Source organism: Ammospiza nelsoni, chromosome 3, assembly GCF_027579445.1.
Source record: "Ammospiza nelsoni isolate bAmmNel1 chromosome 3, bAmmNel1.pri, whole genome shotgun sequence".
Classification (NCBI taxonomy): domain Eukaryota; kingdom Metazoa; phylum Chordata; class Aves; order Passeriformes; family Passerellidae; genus Ammospiza; species Ammospiza nelsoni.
In genome coordinates, this window is record NC_080635.1 from 19559391 (window position 1) to 19584408 (window position 25018).

Sequence of the window (25018 nt, forward strand, 5' to 3'; positions counted from 1 at the left end):
CAAGGAGTGCAGCAGAACTGGGTAATGTTTATTTATCTAACTGGGTGTCAGCAACACAAGACAGCACCAAGCAGAGCACAAATCATACTTTTTCAACAGGAGGCCAGATGTTAACCAGACTAGAGGGTTCACCTTATTGCCAAACAATAGCTACACAGCAAAGAGACATCTCTCATCAGATGCTGTGCTCAGAACTGAGCCCAGAAAATACAAAAATGTTTTGGCTCACAATCAGAGAAGCAGCAATCTAATTGTCAGCAGATTTGATTAAAAGGGTAAACATGATTTTGTCTGGGTTTGTTTGAGCTTATTTCTAATAATTTCACTTACACTCTGTGAACAGAACAGCAGACTATTAACTACCAGTATATCAAACCAATAGCTGCACAACAGAATTTAGCCTTTATCAGGAGTAAAATACAGCCCATTTTTACAAACTCTATCCTGGAAAATATTTTATTTTTCCAATTCATGACATGTAATCCCAGCTGGTTCCAGCAGACAGACTCACAGAGCTGTTTTCCAGAGCTGACAGCTTTCTACACTACTTCACAAAGACTTCATTTTCCTTGTGGTGAAAACAGTACTGTCAGTGCAGCTGCTCTGTGATTACAATTGTCCTCCTAGTTCAACGGTACTCTGCTACCCAAGTGCCCCACGCTTACAGGTTCCTTACTTCAAACAAAAACACCAAAAGATCTTTTTAATATGCCAAATAGAAAGACGATGCTCTTTTTGATTACATGTTCAGAGCAAAAACTAGGACCTGAAAAGGTAAGTTCTGTACATCACAGGATGAGCAAAACTGGAACTGGTTACAGCCCTCTCAAAACAAATTGTTTATAATTACGAAGTAAAAAGGAGACAATTTTTCAACCAGAATAGCCTGGACAAACTCACATATTTTCTTCCACATCTCTCCAGTTTAGTCTGAAAAAACTTGTAAATAATAGAGTTTACCCAGTTATTAAAACCAAAAAGTCTTATCAAAAATATCCAAAGTGGTGCAAGATCTCTGTCTTGTTGTGCTGCAATATCAATTGCTCAAAGTGCTAATATCCTAGAGAGTCAACAGAAGCAGATGAGAAGGCAGACACCACTTTAAAGTTGCTTTTCCTTCTCCACAGCTCCATGAGAAGAGTTTTAAATGAGACAGAGATGTCATATCACTTGGAAAGAAGAGATGAAGCAGAAACACCTCCTCAAAGCCACACATTTAGCCTTTTTTCCTCTGGAAAATATATTTTTCATCAGCTAGTCTGACTGGCTCTCAATCACACTTTACTCTGAACTTTTCAAATGAGTCTAGCGTAAGTCCAGCCAAGAGAAGACAGAGAAAAAAATAAAATAAAAGTTATTTTGGAGCCTGCCTGGCTGCCTTGCAAATAGGAAAGAGATCAGCAGCAGACTCCTTGTTGCATGTAGTTCCTGTGTGAATACTGCAAAGCTGTTTAGCATAGGCTTGAGAGCACGGCCTGTGAGCTGTGTGGGCTATGGAACTAAGAAATGGAAGAGAGGTGGAGGCTCTAAGGGGCTCTGGGAGAAAGTGCAAGACACGGGATGCTGAGTAACTGCAGGGGTTAATGAGGCAAGATTCAGTCACACAGCGGGGCTGAGGGAGCCAGAGCTAGATAAGCATGAGGAAATGGCTGGCTCCCTACTCCCAGCCAACCTAGAGAACTAGGGAAGGGCTTGTGCTGGCTGCCCAAGAGGTCCCTTCGGCAAAGTTCAATGGAAGTGGCTGCAGTAATCTCCAGGGAGCTTGACAAAACATTGACAGGCTCCAAACCATCAGGCAAGATACAGAGGAATTTTTTTAAATCAAGATTTCGGCAAGATCCAATTCTTTTTTTCTTCCTTGCACTCCGACTTCAGAGTGCTGGGCAGGCACCTCCACCATCAGATGCCAACACTCCTGGGGCAGGGACAACTCAGCAGAAATGGATGTATTTAGTTGTTATCCATCCTCATGTGCACATGCAGGAGCTGGGAGATTTGCAGGTATCAGGGAACAGATTTGTAGAAATGAGACTGAAAGTGTGCTGCAGTGCATTATAAGATAAGACAAAAGATACTGGTGAAGAAAAACCCTTAGGAATTTTTCAACCTTAGCTTTTCACAAGTATCCAGATACATTAGTAAGAAACAAAGAAAACACTGGTGTTGATTCTAAATTTTCAAAGACATCAAAGCAATAGCACAAGACAGCTTTTAAGTGGGTGAGGATGATGTCCAAGTCTCATGATACCTAAACTTGACATGAAGACAACCTCAGGCAAGGCTTAGGTTGTACCTGAATTTGCTTAACTCTTCATATGGTCTGGTGGCTTACACAGATACATAAATGAAAACATATATTAAAAAAACCCCCCACAACTAATTTCTGTTTACCTTTTATTGATTTTCCTGTCCAAATTAAACACTAGAATGCACACCAGAAGCTCAAAGAGATTAAAAACTTAATGTATTTCTTATAAATCACTGAGGAAAGAGTGTTTTATATATCCTTGCAATACAACTTAACTGGAAATATTTTAAATAAGTAGTGATGGCTGGTATCAATTGATCTTCTGCAGCTTCACTGTGTAGATACCAGCATCACAGCAGGTATAATTCTCTGGAGAGTATGTCTTTTTCTTAAAGCCAAAACTGGAATGAAAGTAACACACGTTCTATTCTTGTCTCTTCCCTGTCCCAAGAGGCAAGCTACATTATTTTTGCGCTTCAGGAAATTGAGAATGAAATACAAGTGATAGAGTTCCTTCATTCACATGTTTGAGGTATTCATAGGCAGTGGCAAGGACTAATACACAGAATGAAATTAAGTCTGTATAATAGGCAGCAAAAATAAAAGAAGTAACAACCTACCTTAAGATCACGATGAACTATGCATTTTTGATGACAATACTGTACAGCAGATACAATCTGAAACACCAAGATGATCAGTGAAATATTTTATTTCAACTTCACTTATGTTTTTGCATATAATTTAGTAATTTTGCTTCCTGATATGATTCATTAGAACGTAAGAAATGAATAAAGTGTTTATCTTAAAAAATATTCATCTAAGTTTCTTTCATTAAGGCTTAGATAGTAAAACCAGAAAGTCCCTATAAGCAGCTCATTTTCATACCAAAAAGTTTTATACATACCATTCAAGGTAACTGGAGAACAATATTTTTAAAATGCAAATCACCCAATGGCAATAACTATTGAAAGGAAATTAATCCACCCTTCAAGACAGTAGCCAGATACATCAGCTCAGAATTTATCTTCTAAAATATCAACTGCGTATCTTTGCAATTCATCCCTAGCAGAACAACTCATTTGACATTTTCATGTCTTTCACATATACAACATAACCCAAGTCAGAAATAGAAAGAGCAGTTTCTTTAAATGTTAATTACATAACTTAATTCTGAAAAACACCAAACTTGATATATTTATCTGATTAAAGCTTTTCCAAAACAATCACTAAAACCAGAGTAAGAAAAGGATTAAGATGAGAAAGTCTGTAATAAGAATATAAAAGCCTATTACAGAATAGCCTTCATACGAAACAGTCACATTACACAGCAGTACCTGTCATCGTATCAACATCTCTAGATAGAACAGCTGTAAAATTCTAAAATATTCAGAAAAGGATTTAAACCTCAAGTGAGTCACAATAAAAAAAGTGACTCTTAGGAAAACTGACTAAAAGAAAATGTAAAACAATTTTACTATCTTTAGACAGTATATAAGAAGCAGATATTTTTCTCTTCTGGGATTTTTTTCCACTGCAGCTTTAATAAACATTATAAAAAAATTTTTGTTAAGTAAAAGAAGTTTGCTCACACTCATGTCTATCTGAAAGCAACATAAAAAGAAACAACAAAAAAGAATGGACACTAATTTCATACCTGCCTGAATTTTGAACGAGCCTCTTTCTCTTTCATTCTTCCATGTGCAACTAGGTAGTCAAACACTTCTCCTGAGCATGACAAGGACAAAACATCAGTATTAATTTTTTGTACTATCACACATAATCAAAACATGCTTGAAAATAACACACACTCCATGGTGCTCCCCTTCTTGAGGGGAAAGCAAATAGACGCAACCAAGAAAAATTCGTTCTGACTTTTTGTACTGGATTTCATTCAGACAAATAATAACTAAGAAGTAAAAACTAAGTAGTATGAAGGAACCCTTCATACTAGGACTTCAATTTTTAACATAAATTTACTTAATCACTGTGAAACAAACAATCAATCATGAAAAACAGTCACATCATGAGTAAGACACATTGGGAATTAGGCAACTTATGCACCACATTTGTTTTGCACATCTCTAGTGGCATCACTTAATGCTATTTATATGATTTCTGTTTATTCCCTCTCATTCTTTTCCTAATAAAGCTGTTCAAATGCCTTTCAGATCCTCATCTTTGCACTGTCTCACAGCAGCCTTTCCTAGCTGGTCACTGGCACTGTGCTGGATTCTCTTCCTACATTCAGACATTTCCCATTCAGATGCTAAGCAGCTTCTCAAGCAGGCACTCATTACCCCTCTCACTATGAGCCTGCTGGTTCCCCTTCCTGTGTTACTGATTCCCATCACCGGACCTGCCTCTTCAAGAGCTCTGGCACACATTTGCAAGATAAAATGAGGCACCAGTGCTTGCCTAAATATAGCTGATAAATACGAGTGGAGAGTTTTTGTCAGAATCTGTGCCAGATTATCTCCTGATACTGCAGCAAGAGCCTCAGAATGAGAACTACCCTTGAGCACAAACCTAAGAGGTTGCTTAACAGAATCAAGAAATCCTGCCCTGAGAGGTCTGCTGGGACTGCTTTGAAGGCCAGATTGAAATAACCCATTAAATCCTTAAAGCGTTTCTAGGCATGCAACTTGCATTTCAGTTTATCCTTAACGCACATTTCAGAATCTACTTACCCCCACTGGCATATTCCATTACCAAATACAACGTCTTTTCAGTCTCAATAACTTCAAATAATTTTACTGCAAGAAAAATGAATGAGAGAGATTGCAGCCAAGAGTAAAAGCACAGCACAAACAAATAATTATACTCATGGAATGAGTATAATTTATGGCCAGTGATAACACTAAATCATACAGAAACTTTATATCCTTTAGGTAAGCATTCTTTTGAGAGGGAAAAAGACCAAAAATTAATTTCTAAATCACAGTTGATAATAAAGCATATTAATTCACAATTTTCTCAGAAGTTTATGCGTACAAACGAGTTCATGCTGAAATTAGTTTCATTTGACACAGACTTCATTTAAGATCATACAAACCTCCCTGTTTTGCTAGCAAACTGCTCACAGTCAGAAATACAAAATTCTGACCAACTAAAAACCAAGTGGATACCAGAAATGTTAAGTTTGACTTTCCTCAGATTGCAATATAACCACTCATTTAAAACAAACACACCCCCACCACCACCCCCAAGAAAAGCAAAAACGACAGAAGCTATGAATGCTGAAAAGCAACAAACAATTTAAGGGATGAGAAGGGAGTGCCTAGCATGTAATAACTTGTACACCTCATCCATACCTTGTATGCAACAAGCCCTCTGGCCAATTCAAGACCATTAACTGTCTCTGGAACAAGACTGTCCAGCCCTCCTCAGCCAGAAGAATTGTCATCACAAAGTAGGGCCCTGAAGCTGTGGGGTAGGTGAAAGAACTAAAGCAGAAAGGGAAAATTACATACTTGGTAATTCTAATTTTCTGGAAATATCAGTCAGCAGGAGTCTTTCCTAGACTGAACTAATGGAGTTCTGCTACTCTCACCTAAGAAACTCATTCTTTTGGGTCTCAATAATAATTTCAATAGAAGAGGGGAATTGGGGTACTTGATAGATTGGAGAGCTCAAATCTACTCTGTGTAAGGCTTTCCTGGACTGAGCAGTTTACCTCTCTGAGCAAAATTCTTGATGCAAGCAGAGTCAATAAAAGAAGGGAGACAATGAAGCATTTACGGGATGCTTACTGTCCCTATTAGCTCCAGAAAAAGTTTAACAGAAGTACATTCAAATACAGCCAAATAGAGTAAAATGTAAACAAGTATAATAGAAAAAAAGGCAGCAGAAATGCAGGGCTCCTACCAATATTGGGATGATTCAGAATCTTCATTATTCGTACTTCTCGAAACAACTGTCAAGGAAGCAGGACAATTTCCTTAGAATGTGTTTATTAGGGAAAAATTACACAAGATATGCAATTTTAAATGGCAAGAAGACAGAAAAGGCCATAGAAAGTAGCATTAACATAAAACACAGAAAAATGTAGTGCAGTGAACTCCAGAAAATATAATCTACATCTTATGCATTAAAATAAATATAACGACCTCAAATATCTACATACCAAAGCCAAGCTAATTTTTAAGCATTATGCAAAAAGACACACTAAGTTGCACAGCTCTTTCTGAAGTTCCACATTGACCAAACCCCACAGATTATTCACACAAGTAGTCACACTCTCTTTCTCTGATTTCTTTGGTGACTGGCAAGCTCAGCCAACTACCCTGAACACATCGAAACCATAGGTGTAAGTACAAGGTGCAGCTCTAGATAGAAGTCACATACAGATGTTCACATGGAATAAGCTACCAGGAATTCTGACGTCCTCCAAGTCCTGCTGATCCACAGAGGTGAAGCAGGCAAGTTTGCTTTCCCCACAACTACCAAATTTTACACTGGTCACAAGCAGCAGTGATGCCCCCTCTCCCCCCCTGCAAGTCCTGAAGATTTATCATTGCTGAAAGTCTGCTGTATGACACTGAAACACATAATTATAAACAACTGGACAAACTTAAAGCCCTTAGTTTATACACTTCACACCAATTTTTTTTAAACAGAAACAAGAGGTTATTGGTCTCAAATTTCTACCATTCATGGCTTTATTAATTAGAGGTGCGTCAAGATTAACCAAGGGGCTCAAAGGAAAGAAGGCAAATAAAAGAAATAAAAAATGCCTATGTAGTTTGGTGCCATGTACTTGAAGTTGGCAACACTGATAGGTTTGCACTGTTTAATTCAACAGCATAGCCCCTATTTAATGTGCTGCACACTCTTTGGTCCCTTATTGGGCTAACTCAGGATGCTGAAATAAATTAAGAAATGCTCACTCTTCAGTGTAATGCTTAGACATTTTGGAAACATCTTATAGTCCTCCTTAGAGAAAAACTGGGCTCAACACATTAAGTGTGTTGCTGCTGTTTTGCTTCTCTCATGCTGCAGAGACATCTCACTCTCTCCATTTTCAAAATGAGTCCCATTTGATCAGATGCAACCACTGCAAAAGGGTACAGTGCTGCAAGGCAGAGACTGAACAGCTCCCTAAAGAGTAGCACTTCAGGGTATTTTATGTTTCTAAAATTCTGCATTTATTCTACAAGTTAAGACTACAGAGCAACATCTTATTGACTCTCAGCTTTTGATCATGTACTTTTGCTACAGCACAAGTAATAATATTACAGATGTATACTTGCATTATTCGAGTATTTCACGCTAGTTACTATGCATTTGCCTTATAACTGCCATTAAGACAATTTCAGAGGGAAGCAAAGACTACAAAAGCATTTCTCTGAGCAAATATGAACAGACACGGTTTGCTTACATCCAAAACATAAAACAAGGGTATGTAATATCATGCACCAGAATTAACTTCAGCAAATTTGTTTTCCTCATAAAATCAGCCATTGTTAAGGAAAAACACCACACCAGGATGTTCACTGTGAATTTGTTGTTTTTTTAAGTACTGGAACTTGTCGCACAAGAATAAATTTCTCAGCTAAATCAAAATAAACTAGTCAGAAGCTAACAAATCTAATCCAAGGGGTGGTACAGCATCAGTAGAGCTTCTAAGCAGGTATGTGGAAAATCAGTTCCTCCCCTAAAGACTGGAAAGACATTTCATAACTTAAGACTGGTCTATGAGGTATATATCATAATTTAATGCTGGTAAAAGAGGTACAGCAGCGAGCCTTCATAAAATGGATTAAACTGAGACTTCTATAGAAAATAATTTCAACCTCCACATTTTTATATTGAATGTAAAGTACATGGGAATTGAAAAAAAAATGACACACATTATTCTATTCAATATTCTCAGAGGATTTAGAAGTTTACTAATTGGTTTAAGACTCTAATTGGTTCAAGATTCAAATTGATTTTACAGCGAAAAGAAATTTTGTTCCACAAATATTTCTGAATAAAAGCCTTAACAGTATTCAAGGACATGATCTTATATTGCAACTCTGCATTCCATGAAGCATTACTTTGACATTAATCTCCTCCCCCACACTTTCCCCATGCAGAAGCACACTGGTCATTAACACCTACAATGCCAATAACCATGTATTTACAAATACAAACATCTCTGAAAAATAGCCACTACACCCCTCAATAACATTCAGGATATACCTCTTGGCATATAGAGGTATTTAAGCAAAAAGAGCACAATTATTTCCTACAAAGCCAAGTTGGTTAAACTTGCAAAAATCAGGACAGAACAGTGATGTTTCTTCTCTGAAGACAAGGCAATCTGCTGCAGGATTATGATCTATTGTACGGATGAAAAATAGCTTTTTCAGAATTCTGACACACCTGTATTTTCCTGAGCAGCAGTGTCCTCCTCTCTCAGAAGGTATAAGTGACTTATCTCCCTGACTCATCTCTCATCACCCCACAACATATTCATAGGACCACTCTTCATTCTTAAAAAACGCTACCATTCAAAAAAAGCTGTTGAACAAGCATCTCCTTGTTGGAAAGGTGCTTCAGCCTCAAAAGCTTCACTTATAAAAAGAGATAGCCAGCACTGTACTCGGTTTCTAAAATTTATAGTTAGGAAAAAGCAACAACACTTGAAAAATTGTTTCCCATATTTCCAGCTTAATTTTTCAAGGCACAAACTGCAGAAAGCAAAGATCTGCCACACCATTAAAAACATTTCTACTTGCTGTCAGATTGATACCTATGTTTAAGATTTACTTTGTAAAGTTACTACAAACTGAAAATATTCAGTTAACCAAGGCTCTGTCTTCTTTGAGAAACATGCTTGAAAGCTGCTCAACTTTCTAAACTGTTACTGAGAAAGGATGTGGCAAAAGGAGCACGACTCTCAATAGGTAACACATTGAAATTGTTCCTAATCTTCCACATTACTTTACTTCTGTTCTGCTTTTCTCAGCAACAGAAGGAACTTAAGTTAGAGGCTCCAAACATGTTTAAAGAATAAAAAGCTTGCTGACCCCTAGAAGGGTTATATCTGAAATAGCCATTTCCTAATTAAACCTATTAATGGAAAAAAAAGGGCACCTTCTGCTCGACTAGCAGTTTGCAGAAGAGCAACAGAATGCCGTTTCAGAAACACCCCTGGTGAAGCCAGTAGAAGACAAAATTTTCAATGTAGCAGACATGAAAAATAGACCAGCTATTTTGATACAAACTTGTGTTATGACAAAACCCAAATACTTACATTTGGAAACAAATTACAACAGTGACAGTGGAAAGAGCTAAGTCAGTACAGTAAGTTACTATCAAGATCGCAAGTCAATAAAGCCAGCTCTACTCTAAACAGATGCTCACTAAGTACTGTGGTAAGCATATACTGAACAAACTGAAAACAAAGTAGAAAGGCAGGACCCTTAATTCAACATAGGATTTCTGTTTAAAAACATAGAGGTCCTGGAGCAAGAAATACAATGTAAGTTAAGACATTAACATAAGCTATCACATTGCATGGACAAGAAAGCTAAATTAAAAATTCACAACGTCAGCTAACTCAAGCCATCAAATGTTAGGCCATGACACAAACTAAAATAACTCTGTCTGGAATACCCTGTGCATACAACAGGGCATGAAAATCACTGGTGAGCAGCTAGGAAGAAACTAAACACTCTTTGCTTTTACACCTGTGACTAACTACAGACCCAGCTTGTATAACACTTCCAGCAAGTGAAGTATGTGCTCAAATATTTCTCTTTACAAAACAGAATGGTGCATGTGAAGACATGATGACTCATTTCACTTAATTAGGTCAGTAGCAAGTACTGTAGCAAAACTGACTTGCACCCAGTATCCTTCATACTTTGGTGAATGGGAAGGGGATGGTTTTGTAAATGACCCTACACCCAAAATAACCAGAAATTTGTCTTGTTTGATTAATAATCATCAGTGGTGACTGAAGATCTGAAAGTTTTGCTGAAATGCAAAACTTATCAGCTTTGACATTCTAGAGACCATCCTCTCAACCATGAGAATTTAGATGGGTTCAAACTCAGGAGTGGTATTTTTGTGCCAGTAACATACTCCAGTATCCTCTATAAACCTTCATTAGATAAGTATGTTCCTATCAACACAATACTACTATCACTCCTTCCCACTCCCAGCACTGCCTCCTGAAGAAAAAAACCAACTACTCAGCCCTTTGTACAGCATAAGACTGATGACAAAATTATAAAACTTCACATTGCAGACATACTAAATAGTACAAAGAGAATGACAAACAAAATGTAATGGCTCAGCGCAGAAAGAAAGAAAAGAGTGACTGATTTCATAGAACAGAACAAGAAATTTTATTATTTGACTAACAATCCACAAATGACCCACTAAAACACTAACAGAAATTATCTTAACCATGCTAATGAACCACCCTCTCATCCTTATTTGCCTTGCATTTACAATTGCTTCAGTGACTGTGAAAAATTGTGTTTACTTTTTCGGGCAACCAGTATTCATTCACTCAGTCACAGCTAAAGACATATAACACTTCAAAACAAAGATTATTTTTTCTGAAAACCATAATCAGTATTTTACAAATGAAAACATGATCCCAACAAATTACCCAGTTTTTCAGTGTGAGCAGAAGATGCATCAATATATTTACAAGTTACTGAAGGGTGAAATTCCAGTTAGATCACTAAATTTAAATGTCTATCCTTAGTTCTACTACAAGCAGCTTCTAAGAGTACCTAACACTGTTTGTCTTGTTGCCAGCTTCCCACTAAAAAAAACCAAATAACAGCACCAATGTCCTGTTGCATGAGTACTTTATGTACTATCTGTGCAGCATGACAGCATCTTTTGTATGCTATGGAAGTCTTATTTATACTTGGAATAGATTATTGAATTATTATTGAGTATTTTTGTATGAAATACAACTTAACATTAAAACTATTCTCCCAAAGCTGAGTTTTTCTCACTTAGTTTTCTAGAAAGTTTTAACATATTTTAGCTTCTCATTGCTCAACTATGAGACAAACCCAGCCCTAAAGTGTGAACAGCAAGCTAGCTAGGAAATAAGCTATGTGAGCAGCACAGGATTTCCACAATGTGCTCTGTCACACACTGCCCCTGTGGGTCTCTCTTCTCTAGCTCAAATATTAACAAAGATTTGCTTAATAAAGGATATAGGACTTAATAGCAAAGCCTCTGCATGGACTGCACAGCAGGTTGAATTTAAAAAAATCCAGAGGAACTCACACTCAAGTACTACAAAGGTGACATTAAAGCAAATAAAGTATAAAAGAGACAAAAGAAAGAAAGAAATTAAAGGAAAACTGTTTACAACTCCCCATAACCAAAGTTACACAATAAAATAAATTGTAGCAGCAGCCAGAGATAAAAGAACAGCAATAAGCCCTGGCCTTCTCCCATTTCTACAGCAACAAACAGCAGTCTAGTATTTGTAAACAAAAAATACCCCAAAATTTTATAATGGGCATCCTCCAGTAGGACAATACAACATTTCTGTGCTTTAGCCACAACAAAACATACACAGAGTTAAGTAGTAAAAATCCAAAGCAAACTAGAATCCCCAGGGTTTTGATAAAACCTTGATCACAATGACTATGAAAGACTTCTGAATTTCTATCTACAGGCATAAACAACACTGTTTTGATTATATTCACTCATTTTGTCAATTCTGTGCACAAAAAATAATTGCCACAGGTCCCCTGAGTTCAGCAAATATTTCATTAAAGTTGAAAGACTATGAAGACAAACGTAGAAAAGCCCATTAAAGCAACAGAAGTTGGTATTCTTAAGTCCACAAAAAAAACCAATTAGTACATTAAAGAAAAAATCCAAGAATACCATCCTTCACAGCATTAAATCTTGGTTTAGCATGTAGACAAACAGTTTGTATACCTAATTGGAAAGAAATGTTACTGTTGGCAAAGAGGAAAGCTAGAGGAGGAAGGAAGAGCAAAACAACAAAGCTCAGATAGGAACCACATGGAGCCACTGCCCCCAGACAAATGAATGTGCACATTATAGCAGAGAGACTACGCTCTCCCAAGGTCACACACAAAAATGTTGTTTAGCAAGATAAGGGGATCAAATATTTCTGTCAAGTAAATAAAGGATCATGGCTCAACTGTTTACAGAATTTCAGATGTTATGGTCTATTCTTACCTTTTGCAGGCTAGTAGGATTTAGCTGGGTTTTATCTATTATTTTCACAGCAACCTGGGGAAAAAAACAAACAGCTATGTATTACTAAACTTAGAAGAAGTTTTGAACAAAAACATGCTGCACCTCTGTGAACAAGAGCATAGATACACCTCTAAAACAAGCATGTGTGTCTACTTCTACACATTTCATCAAGCAAAATTCTCAAACCTATTAAGATTTACCAGCAGGAGCTTGGAACTTTGCCACCAAGGAATTAGTTTTATACATCTGTCTGTATTTGGACTGAACAACATTACCTTGTCCAGGCCCTCTAAACATCAGATTTACCTATTAACAGATCACCAATATCAATGAAATCTGCCTTCAGTTTTAGAAATGCTTGGGGATGAACGGACACCATCCCCGCCCCAAAATACCGTTTGATGCAGAACAAACATTTTGATCCTTCCACCAAGAAGGTACATTTTAAAAAGGGGGCGGGTGGGTAGGTGGGTAGGTGGTAATTCAGGCATGTCCGGTAACTTCTTCAATATGCTGAAACATCCTCTAGAAGAAACACTTATTATAGAGATAGCCAAAGAAAACAAATCAGACTGTCAGTCTTTCTTTTTCAAGGCTTACCTCTCTCCCAGTAAGCACATGTCTTGCCAGCTTCACTTTGGCAAAATTTCCTTTTCCTATTGTTTTCAGTAAGCGATAATTTCCAATGTGAGGATGCTCCTCATTTGTGGATGTTATGGAGTTCCTACATCGGGGGATGTTTTGTCTGCTGCTTGACTTGATAGGCTGAATGTGTGGTTCAGTGTATCCATCCACAGAGGTGTGCTGCAAGGCAGACAAAATAGTTGGGAATTTAGCTACTTGAATTTTAGACAATTGAAACAGAATAGACCACAAGTATAAAAAGATGTAAAGGGGAGTAATTTATTTAACTTCTACAATATAACTGATAACTCTGGATGGCAGTCTAAGGAGAAAATGCTACCTTTGGGCAGAGTTCAATACATGTCTCATAAAAAAGTCTGCAGAAAGATTTTACCAGCTCTAAAAGCAAAACTAGATACCTAGGCAGTAATCTACAATCCATTGAAGACTCTTTAAACATGCCAAACCACACAGTATAGCTCTATGTTGCAGATAAATCTGTCTAATTATAATCAAATTTAGTCTTTCAAAAATACACTATGCAAAATATATTTGTACCTCGGCATATTTGGAAATAAGGTTTCACTCTTTTTTTGTTAACTTTCTTCAGTCAAATGAAATGACTTTTTTTTTTCAAGTAAACTTCATTCCCCAAACATGTTTGCATCTTTTTAAGTTCTTGTTCAAGTATCAAACTATCTACATCTTTATTTAAAAATAACCATTTTTTAAAACTCCGTGAGATTGCATAAAATATTTTAAACCTCAAAAGTCTGCAGAACTAAAAGGAAGTTATTTTTAATGCATGCCAACACATCATCCCACATTAAATGTTAGTCACTGAAATCTGCTTCTGTACTCTAACTTCCAAGTATATAAGGGGCAAGTTACAGATGGGGCTTGGAATTGTTCCAAGGAGAAACCAAAGTAATGAAAAATGTCAAAGGAGTGCTAAGTGTTTCAGTATTTCAAATACTTTCTAAGAGTGGCAGATGGGTACAAATGTTTAACAGGTAAAATTTAGCTTCCAATTTTTTAAGTTACAGACTTTGAAAGCTGGTAAATACTGGAGGTAGAAAGAATGTCTTCCTAGAGCAGTTTTTTAGTTCTGTAGCAGAAAGGCATGATTACTCCCAGCTAAGCATAAAGCATCAACAGACACCTGAATATTACCTGAATATTTTCCCATCACTGATTGCCTCAATTAAAAAGTGGGCATCTTTGTACAGAGCACTAACAAGCCTGTTCCTAGATCCATGACCTTAAGCTGAAAGTAGTCTGAGGGTAGCTGGAGTTTTACTGCTTCTCCCAATACCCAACCTACTGGTGGGCTGTGCTGATCTCATCCATCATTCCTTATGGAATTATTTTCATTTACAACCAGAATTTAAAAAAGTACTTCCAGCTTCAGTCTGCATTAGTCAATCCCCTCCTGTAAACACTCAGGGTGACAGGCAGTCCCACTGAACCAGGCAAGATTATTTCAGGACATAAGCAGTAGTGGAATTGGGAAAAGTAGCAAACAGCTGCAACACAACCGGAAAAAACAAGGAGAATACCACAACCAGAATGTTCTTCCCAAATGTAGCACAACCCTGCTTACATCACCTCCAGCATTATTAATTATTCACTATAGCCAAGAGAACAGCCCTAAATATAATTTTGTTTGTCTTTTCTTCGCATGAGTCCTTCTGCAAAATACTACTGTACTCCCACTGCTAAACTGTTTTCCAAATTACTGGAGAATCAAGCAAGCCACGCATGTTTAGATTCTGTATATCAGAGAAATTTATTCAGCTGTGAAATAACACACTAGTAATAGTATTTATTCTTTAGAAGCACATCATTAAAATACTTTTTGTGGATTTTGAAGAAGAAGATCAGAAGGGCAGGTCCAGGCAAAAAAGGCTTTGAAACATTCTTTCAGCACTGGACACCAGCCCCACATGTGATAAACCACAGCCCTAAAAAAGTCTCCCCTAAAAATACACCCTGCAAAATCAGTATGTGTGTGGTGCTAACAACAAATACTTCAGCTGTACTCAGAACCCCAGCCCGGGCTACAGCACTGTGCTACACAAACAAGTTTTAGAAGTCTTCAAGCCTCTTTACTCACCAAATTAGATCTTCACTACAGGAAATACAATGCCTACCAGAATCATTAGTAACCCTGACATCAATTGCCATTCATATGCTTCACAGGATTAGACTACTCCCAGCAGATACCTGAAGGGATCTCTTCAAGAAACAGTTGGATAGACTTAACCAAAGCCATGGGCAAACAAGAAGATGCCTTCACAGAATAGATCATTTCAATGCACACTGAACAGGGAAAGCATTGTTTAACCAAAATGACAGTATAAGAGTACCAAACCTGAAGAGGAAAAAAGAGTAACAAAGTTCATGGTCATGATGATTCTGGATTTTGGTCTTTTTGTGACAGAAAACTAAGCCACTCTGGATGGTTCCTAATTATTCCTTCTCAAACAGATTCTCTTGAGAGTCAACCAACCATTCTCTCCAGCTATGCCCAAGGATGACAGAAATCATGCATAAAGGTCAAATTTCCTGGTTTGTGAGCCACAAATAACTAAATATATACAATTTCTGAATTTGAACAGCACTAAATGAAATTCAAGAACACAAATTATTCTTGTAACAGGCCTCTTTTCTGCACAGCAACAGCTCGCTATTGTTGGAAGGTAAAGAGGAATTTAAAGTAGAAACTTAACTTCTAGAAATCAACATTCAGTGAAATTGAAACAAAAGATTAAGACGCCAAAAAAAAAAATTAAAATCAAGGTCAAGTAACAGTATCTCAGAGATTATTTCCAAAATACACTAAAGCTGAATTTCACAGAAGTATGCAACATCCACACTGTCTTGAAGGGCAGGCTACATAGTTTTCAGATTCTTCTGGTCTGTTACAATACATTCATTCATTATGCATCAGCTACTATGTGGCTATTTAAAAAGCCATTTCAGTAGACCAATTTCTGAATTCTGAGAAATTTTTCAGGTGCTGGAAACAAGGGGACCGTAAAAACCAATACTCTCCTTGCAAGTTCACTGTCATCCAAAAACAATTCCAGTCAACAAGCTGGATTTTCCACACAGGATTTCAATTAGAGATTCTGTTACTTCACTAGATACCCTGATTCTATATATATATATATACATATATATACACACACACATATATATATCTGTATGTATATAAAACGTAGTGGGAAACACTACCTTACTAGTACACCATAAACATGACTCAATATATTCATAATTTATGGCAGTGTAAAATCAAGTCTCTAGAAATAAACACAAAATTAGATGTTTCTTAAAATAAAATGCAATTTTAAACAAAAATAAATAGGGTGAAGTAGTAACAAGCTTAGAGCTGAAACAGTTTATTAGAGTATTTAGGTATTTTGCACATTAGTCAGGTACTTTAAAACAAGAAAACTCATGCAACACAAAATGCACCTTTTCAGGAATCCCGAAAAAGTATTTCTAACATTCAATTTTAAATTGCAACTGAAGAGAGCTCGATTAACACTTACTGCTCCATACTAGGTCTGCTTCTGACATATTCAGCCAGGGTCGTTACAGAAAGCCAAGGGCAGTAAGACCACAAGAGAGTTAATCTGACCCATTGCTTCTCAAAGCTGTAATTTTCTTTGTTTACCCATGGTAACTTTGCCAAAGCAAGATGACCCTATGGCCACATCATCATTAAGAAAGTGCAGAAGAACTAACCCTACCAAGTAGGTACAATGTGTAGGTTTCACTACTTTACATATTCAGCATCCTTTAGCCACTTACTAGCCACTGGAGTGGTATTCTCGGGGATTATACACCGTAATCAAACTTACAACATCACCTATATTAAGTGCTCCCAGAACTTGGTCTTAAAAATTCCCCCAAACCATTCCAGTCACCAATTCAAAAAGTCTTTCTCAATCAAAAACACTGAAGGCCTCTATAGTCCTTCATAGTAAGAGGGTAATTTCCACACATCCATCTGCCTACAAACACACCTCACTTGATTAAACAAGCCTCTCAGTCCTGAATTTTCCCCATCTTGATTTATCACAAGGCAAATTCCTTGGTAGAGCCAGCCCATGCAAGCAAAGTCTCACATACAGTTCTACATACAAAAGTCAAATTATCACACTTTTCTCACTCAGTTTTTCTCTCCTGTCCTGGACATGAGTATCTCGCAGCCAATTTTTATATTCATTACTCCTAACATTTCCAAGCATGTGCCATACACGTGAGCATTTATAACAGCTGTCATATTTTTCAAATATGCAAATTTTTCCAAATAACTAGCCCAGACAGAGAGTATCTGAACGGTTGAGAAGATAGTCTTCTAAATAGCTCTGATCTGCAACAATTTTGCTCTTAATATATGTATATTGTAGGGGGAAACATTCCTTTACTACTACAACATTACAGGACTCCTGATATATTCAGTTTATGTCAGTATTAAACAAAGTCTCCAGAAACAAACACATTAAAATTAAATTTTTCTTAAAATACAGTGCCAGGAAAGGAAAGGGAACAAAGGTGTGAAATACTGTCCTGGATGTCCAGCTGCTGTCATGTTGCCCTCTGTCACTAGTCCTTAGGACCTAGGAGCTTATAGCAAGCCACCTCAAAAAAGATTTTTGCTGAAGCATCAAACTGAACTGAAAGAGTCCAATTTTTTGAAAGCTCTTGGTGAACCTCAAAGTAGAAACCATCAGGATGTTCAGATGAGCTTGTTCTGCATCATGTATCAAGAGCAAGCAGGTGGTACAGGTATGATGCAAACTGCACACAATTATAGTACCTGATGCCCCACTTAGGGGCAGAAGAAGATGGAGATTCCCTCCCCTTCCAGGTAAGCCTCACATCTGCACAAAACCACACCTTACTCCTGCCACACATATCTATCACACCATACTACAATTCCTAAAGCACCTCTGCTCTAATAGAGCACTATCTAATTTTTCTCCTCAGACATTCGGAGAAGTGCTTTGGAACGGCCAATTTAAAAGATTGAATGTATGTACACATGATTTTAAAGTTTCTTAACAGCAATTAAATGCATACTAGATTGAGAATGCATGATAAAAGCTTTCCTTTAAAAAAATCACCAAAATGCAAAGCAACCAACCTTCCCCACTGAAAGAGGGGGATAATATGCAAGACTAAGCTCAGAAAAACCAAAGCAACAATGGCAGAGTGAGGAAAAAAGTAGTTACAGTTTGTATATCAGATACCAAGATCAGTATGGCAGACAAAAGAATCAGACAAAACGGTGATAAAACGTAAAATGCACCCATCTCCTGTGCCTGCTCCTGCACACTTTCCAAAAGTGCAAGAAGAAAACAATCAAACATGTGCACATACATCTGTCTCTTTAGATCACTTATATAAATACATTAAAATGCCAGGCATGATCTTCTTGAGCCTATCAGCTATAAGATAAAAAAAATTATAGAAAGCTGGCCTGAGTCAATCATACACAAACATTTCATTAATTGATGCTGCAACTCTGAAAAACATTGTATAAAACTTTAATAACTCCAAACTATACAGCACCAAGAGACAAAATAAACAAAATAACTTCCTCATTTTATTTTCGCATCTCTTCCTTTTTCTTCCCAGTTCTACTACTGTGTATCTCACAAAACCAACTTCAATGGTAACAGGAAAACATTTCTACCACAAGGTGAAATAAAATCCCCCAAAGCCAATAGACAAATAGTGTTCCCTTCCCAAAAGCAGACATGTGCACAGGTGAGAGGTAAATTTATGCTGAGCATTGAGTAAATCTTAATCTGTGCTTGATACTATGGTAACTAAACCCCATGGAAGTTTTTTTGGTGGTTTTTTTTTGGGGTTTTGTTGTTTGTCTTTTAAGTGCTCAACATATGTGAATCTATGTGAGACATACAGAGATAAGTTTGCCAACTTTGAGACAGAATTGGTTTTTTCACCTCAAGCTACAAAGGATGCAATGTTTACAGCTCCATACTTGAAGGAATCTAGGAAAGAAAACATCCCATGATCTACCAGTGCAGAACTAGACACAGCTAATAGGAATTTCAGAAGTTCATACTAAAGGATCTTTGGAATAATTCTCATTTTCATGTGGTTACACCAACCTGTATTAATCTTGTGCATGATACAGTATGCTCATTCCCTTTTTTTAAAAAACGCTGCAGGAACATCATATAGAAGGGTGGAATTCATTATCACATGAATTTACAGATCCTTTTTATTTGATAGATAAAAACCCTTTGAAATGTTCTGGTCATCCCCAAGATGAAAGCATTTCAGAAAAACAAATACTACCATAGCATGAAATCAGGTCTTGTAACCTGAACTCAGCTCACATGTTTCCTTCTCTCCCTAGGCCTGAAGCCCTCAGCCTGGCCAGGCATGCAGGTGCAGCAGAACAGGACCTTCCCGCCTTTGTTCTATTTCACTCAGAATTGGCACAGTTATTTCAACCTGGCACTTTCCTTCCTGACTCATCCCAAACACACAAACAAGATTTTCCAGGGCTAATTCAGGACAGCCAGCCCATATCATCTCCATTAATTGCCAGGACAAAATGAAACCCTCCCTGTAGCCCCATGAAAACTGAGACAAGCCAGCTAAAAGCTGCTGCAGCAAAACCATAGGTGGAACCAACATGAGGGGGAGGAAAACTGTAAAGTTTTTGTAAAATCCTCTTGTTTACTCATTTTTGTTATTTGGTACAGTACTAAAAATTACTATGTGCCCTATCAAGCAAGAGAATAAAACATTTCCTATCTTGTTAAAATAAAATGTTAAACGTCCCTCACCCATGAAACCTAACACAAAACTGTTTTTTTGAAGGAAAGCACTTACAGGAAGGAAGGAACAAAACTATTCCTGCATCCTTCTGGACACATCTAAACACAGTCCTTCACAGACAAGAGTTCTTTCAACATTTCCTGCCAGCCATTACCCTTTCCTCAGGAGGTGAACAGTTCATCATACCAGTCTTTTTTGACTTATTTCATGAGATCTTCAAACCTGCCAGCAGAGAGTTCCCAGTGAGCATTCCCGTCTCCCCCAGGACATCCTGCCAGCACTTGGAGGCACAGGCAGCTGCAGGGCACTACTGATTCTGAATGCCACAGCACCCACAGTTTACTGAAAAATCCCCTGTGAAACGAAAACTAAGTGCAAATGCTGGTTGTTAATTGACCCAACCAAACAAGAACAGGAACACACCCAGAAAGCGAAACTTCCGGCAAAGGAAACTGGCAGGAGTTTTCATTGCACTTAGAAATGATGCAGCCAGGTCATTTTTCAATCGCCCTGATGAAAGGCAAAAGAAGGGAGACATGAAACAACCTACAGTTCAGGATCATGTCAAGCACTTGGAGCTCCTCAAACATTTGCAGGGCTCAAGAAGCAGAAAATGCTTTAATATCCAGCTTCAAAACTGAGAAGAAAGGGCTGTTTCTACAGTCTAGAGACTGCAATCCTGAAACCTGAGGCTTGCCTCCAGACGAGGAAAACAGCAGCAGAAGGCAAGGTTTACTCACAAAAGAGCGCCCAGATTAGAGTGTGAAGCATGTCTGACACTCAGGATCAAACAAGCGCTCTTCTGGGTCAGCTAAGGTTTTCCTACAGAAGGAAAGGATACAACAGCTAATTGGGACCAAGCTCTAACTGCAACTCATTCTTCCTCTCAAAGTTTATGAAATGGGCATTTTTCCCTTATCCACTGCATACCTACAACAACTCTGCATGAGTCCCCATGTGGCACGATGGCTGCTGAAGCTGATCCAACACTGCTGCCATGCCCACACACGCACCTACAACCTCACTACTGCTGGGGCAGCGGGACACAGGACAGAACAGGCAGCCGAGACAGAGAAACCCTCGCAATTCTGTTGCCAGGGTCACCTCCAGCTGAGCACAGGCACGCCCTGACACCGCCCCAGCAGCAGCACAGGCACAAGGACAAAAGGCACCACCCAGCACTGGGAAGACAGGATCACATCAGCTCTATGTTAAACTGTTGTGGAACTGCGCTATCAGGACAGGAACATGGAAAAGAAAATTGATCACACTACTTTTCTTGATAATCCAAAGGCAAATTGACACCAGTAGTGAAACTTTAGCTAGGACATACTTATTCCAATTCCACAACAAAGTTAAAACACACAAGGACTCAGAAAAGAGCCAAAACCAACACAACAAAAATCCCCCAAAACACAAAAAGCCTCAAACCAACAAAAACAATCCCATAAACAAGGCTTGCTTACTGCTGTTGTTTACCCTCAGAAAGCACACAATGTAAGCTCAAGAAGCTCCCCTTTAGGGATGACATGAGTGGCAAAGCAGCATCCCAGCATTTTACTACACAAAAAAGTTCCTGCTCCAGCAAGCTGGACACTATTTCTAAAGTCTTCATATACCCACTACTGGATTCATCCAGTAGATCCAATGACAAATTCATCAAGACAGATCATCATCTCATTTTGACTATCTTACCTCAAGGTCTTACTAACTTTCTGAAGTAAAGCCAGCTTCTCAAAAGTGAAGAGATGCCCAATTAAAATATCCAACCTGATAGCAGTACACACTAATTGATGCACACATGTCCTAGAAAAGAAACCATCCCAGGCAATGCAGGATGATTTGGTGTAGGCAGACAGCGCTGGTTATCAGCGCTCCTCACAGGGCTAAAGTAATGAAAGGCTGGTGGAGATTGTTTGATGTTGGGTTTACCAGGCCTGTGACTCCTATAATGCCGCAGCCTTCAAGTTTTGGGAGCAGGGCTGCTAGCAGCATGGAGCTGGCAATGGGGGCTTCTACGTGGAATGTTTGAGGATCACATCAAGCTCCGTTTCAAATGCCATTACCCAATGTTCAGCATGATTTTCCCATTTTCTCTTGACATTGTCCTTTCAGGGATCTTAACAATTCCCTTCATACAATACCGTACATTCAAAATAAATGTAAATAGAAGTAATTCTCAAGATCAACTTGTTGCCTAGACAGAAGAGGGGAATAGAAAGCATAGATCTACAGCGGATTAACAAGGCTTATCTCAAGCCCTTCCACAGAGCCTTCAAGGGAGGGCAGGGAATCATTCCTGACCTGAAGAGCACTTTCATGGCTTCTTGCACTAGAGCAGACCAGTTTAGTTGCTCCATCTCCAAGGCCTGATAACATGTGCTGGTCCACCACCCTGCAGCCAAGGACTTCTGGTGTCAGTAACAAGTCTTGCCTCAGAAGACTGAGCTGCAGAGGATCCAATGGACCTCATCTATCAAGGAGACATAGTTTCATATTTAAGCCAGAATCTCATCAGACCCAGCATTCTGCAGACATTTTTTTTTTCATAAGCACAAGGCTGACTCTGAGGAGTAACACATACCTTCTCACAGGAAAACCAGAACACCTTCCTAAGAGGAGGAAGCACCTGCACAGCAAGCCTGCACTCAAGCAGCATTCAGTTACAAGAGTTTTGTCTCCCGAGAACAGGCTAGCAGAGCATGATGGGAGATACAGATAAAGTTATAAGGACACCATTCAACTTAGTTTATGCTTTCAGAAGACCAACTATGTTTTACAGCAGAGCAAGATTAAGACAAGACAATGTATCCAAGTCAACTGGCTCAGACATGGTGAGCTCAAAACAAACAGCAAAATGAAGAGTGTCTTTTGCTGAGTGCTCTCTGTTTTTCATTCAAGTGTTAATTAACAGATCAAATAAAATATCCTCAGTTGAGTGGTAGTAATTATTTACCTTTATCTGGATAATGCTATACCACATTTCAATTTAGCAAATATATTTACAGCCTTGCACAGATTTATGCTTAACTTTAAGCTGTCCAAACAGCATCTGGCCCTTGGACCTGTCTTATGATCAAAGAGTGTATTTCTCACAGAGCTCAGATGACAACTTCCACAGTGCCCCTTGTTCCTAAAGTCATGCAACCACCCTGTTTTAACCTTTGGGCTTCAATTATTCATGATCACAAACTGCAATGTAGCATTCCAGAAATACATGCAACTAGGAAGCTAAATTGATATATGGAGAAAAGCAAACAGCAGCAATATTCCTCAAAGATTTTGCAAAGTATGTAAAAGAACTAGAAAAAAAGAACACACTTCTTTAGCTGTTTTACACTGAAAGACGCAGTGATACAGTAGCTAATGAATACTGAGAAGCACACACATACAGCACATAGATGTCAATGTGCTGAATTCAAACCATGGACAGAAATCACACGTGAGTGTAACTGAGATCTAAAAACCAAGCACAAGAAAAGGAATGAACAAAACAAATTTAACAGACCATGTAACATAATTTGGCTAAGGAAGTAAAAGAAAAAAAAAAAATCACAGGATGCAAAGAAAATACTAAAACCAGCAGATACTGCATTTACCCAGACCACTAAAATAACAAGCTAGGAAAATGTGGAAGAAATAATGCACACACATATATAGGTAAATCTTAATAAAACAAGTCAGATAATCTGTGATTAGAGGTTTGAATAAATTTAGTATGTCTTCAAAATGAATACAGTCATTAAAATAAGCAGCCAATCCAACAGTAAGAAAAAAGATGTATGACCTTCTCTAGAGTCCTTGACAATCTGTGGGTGAGGAACCCCAGATCCCCAGCTATGGGCTTTACACAGGAGTGCAGCCTGCAGGCTGTAAAAACTGGGCCTTTCAGACTCCTTCATCTAAATGGTGAGACATCAAATTACCAGGAGCAGCAACAGCAGCCTCCAAGCCCACCATTAGCAGGGGCAGCTCTCAATTCTGTCCTGAGGTGGACCTCAAACCAGTTTGAATAATACAAGAGCAGCATGCCTAGGAATTCCCAGCTGAAGTGCCTTACCAAATCAGATGCTGTCTCATATTAAAACAGGAACTAATTTGATTCAGTCCCATGGAAGGGAAAGTCATAAAAGCAGAGGAAGTCATGGGGACCTGAGGGCAATGTCACAGGTGGCAGGGATTATACAAACCTCCCTAGTGGAAACTGGGAATCTGTCCCCAAACCTTAAAGGAAAATCATCTCTAAGCAGATTTGAAATGGACACAACTGAATTTTTTCAGGTCTTAGGATGAGCCACCAGCAATGTTTTGTTCTCTCTTCCACCACCAATGTGCCAAAGATCCTTTTCCCACCCACACTGCCAGAATGCTCCTCGCCAATTAGAAGATGAGGAAAGCCACAGCATGGGAGAAAAGATGATCACATATCCCTTTATGGAGCACTGCAATCCCTGAATTATCACAGGCTCACTGGGAATTCTTATTTTTTCTTTAAATTTACCAAACCAACTAGAATGCTCCCAGCCTCTGGGGATGACAACTATTGTGTTAAGACAATATTTTTCTCTTTTCAACAATATTTTTCTCTTTTCATTTTCTATTACCATCCTATGACACAACAGGTGACCTGAAATCAGGTATAGTTTTGGAGAAACAGCAGGAAGACATCTGGAGGTATACTTAATTCCAACATATATGTGTGTGTGTATAACCCCAGGCCATAAACTTGACAGTCCTCCGTCTGCTTTCTTCTGTTCCTCTGTCCATGACTTGCTGAGTTTAATCTTCAATTAAATCAAGACAATATTAGGAAAATGGCTGATGCACCATTAACACTTCACTTGATTGTAATTCCAATCCAATACTCAAGTGCTGTATTTAATTCAGCTTCTTCAGGTTAGAAATTATTTCCTGAATGTAATGAAAACAAACAGATGGATACAGGAGTCCACTTTGTCTGTTCTACATCACTCCAGAAGGCTTGACGCCTCTCACTTGAAAATAATTCTAGGGAAACTTAATGTTACACACCACTAGGAAATTAATTTAATGAGTAACAAAGAAATGGTTTGTACACAATACCAAAATACAAAGTTTTGCAAAAGGTCACACAAA

The 25018-nt window shown here is 38.2% G+C and overlaps 1 protein-coding gene across 4 annotated transcripts in view; it reads right to left on the reverse strand.

Moving 5' to 3' along the window:
- MARK1 (microtubule affinity regulating kinase 1) overlaps positions 1-25018 on the reverse strand; it is a 57485-nt gene that overhangs the window by 21577 nt on the left and 10890 nt on the right. For all 4 annotated transcript variants that reach the window (XM_059467739.1, XM_059467736.1, XM_059467740.1 and 1 more), the window contains exons 2-7: positions 13049-13252; positions 12428-12481; positions 6113-6161; positions 4936-5001; positions 3903-3973; positions 2869-2925 (exon numbers count right to left, since the gene is read on the reverse strand). In XM_059467739.1, coding sequence (XP_059323722.1) covers positions 2869-2925; positions 3903-3973; positions 4936-5001; positions 6113-6161; positions 12428-12481; positions 13049-13252 — 501 coding nt within the window. The remainder of the gene's footprint in view (positions 1-2868; positions 2926-3902; positions 3974-4935; positions 5002-6112; positions 6162-12427; positions 12482-13048; positions 13253-25018) is intronic.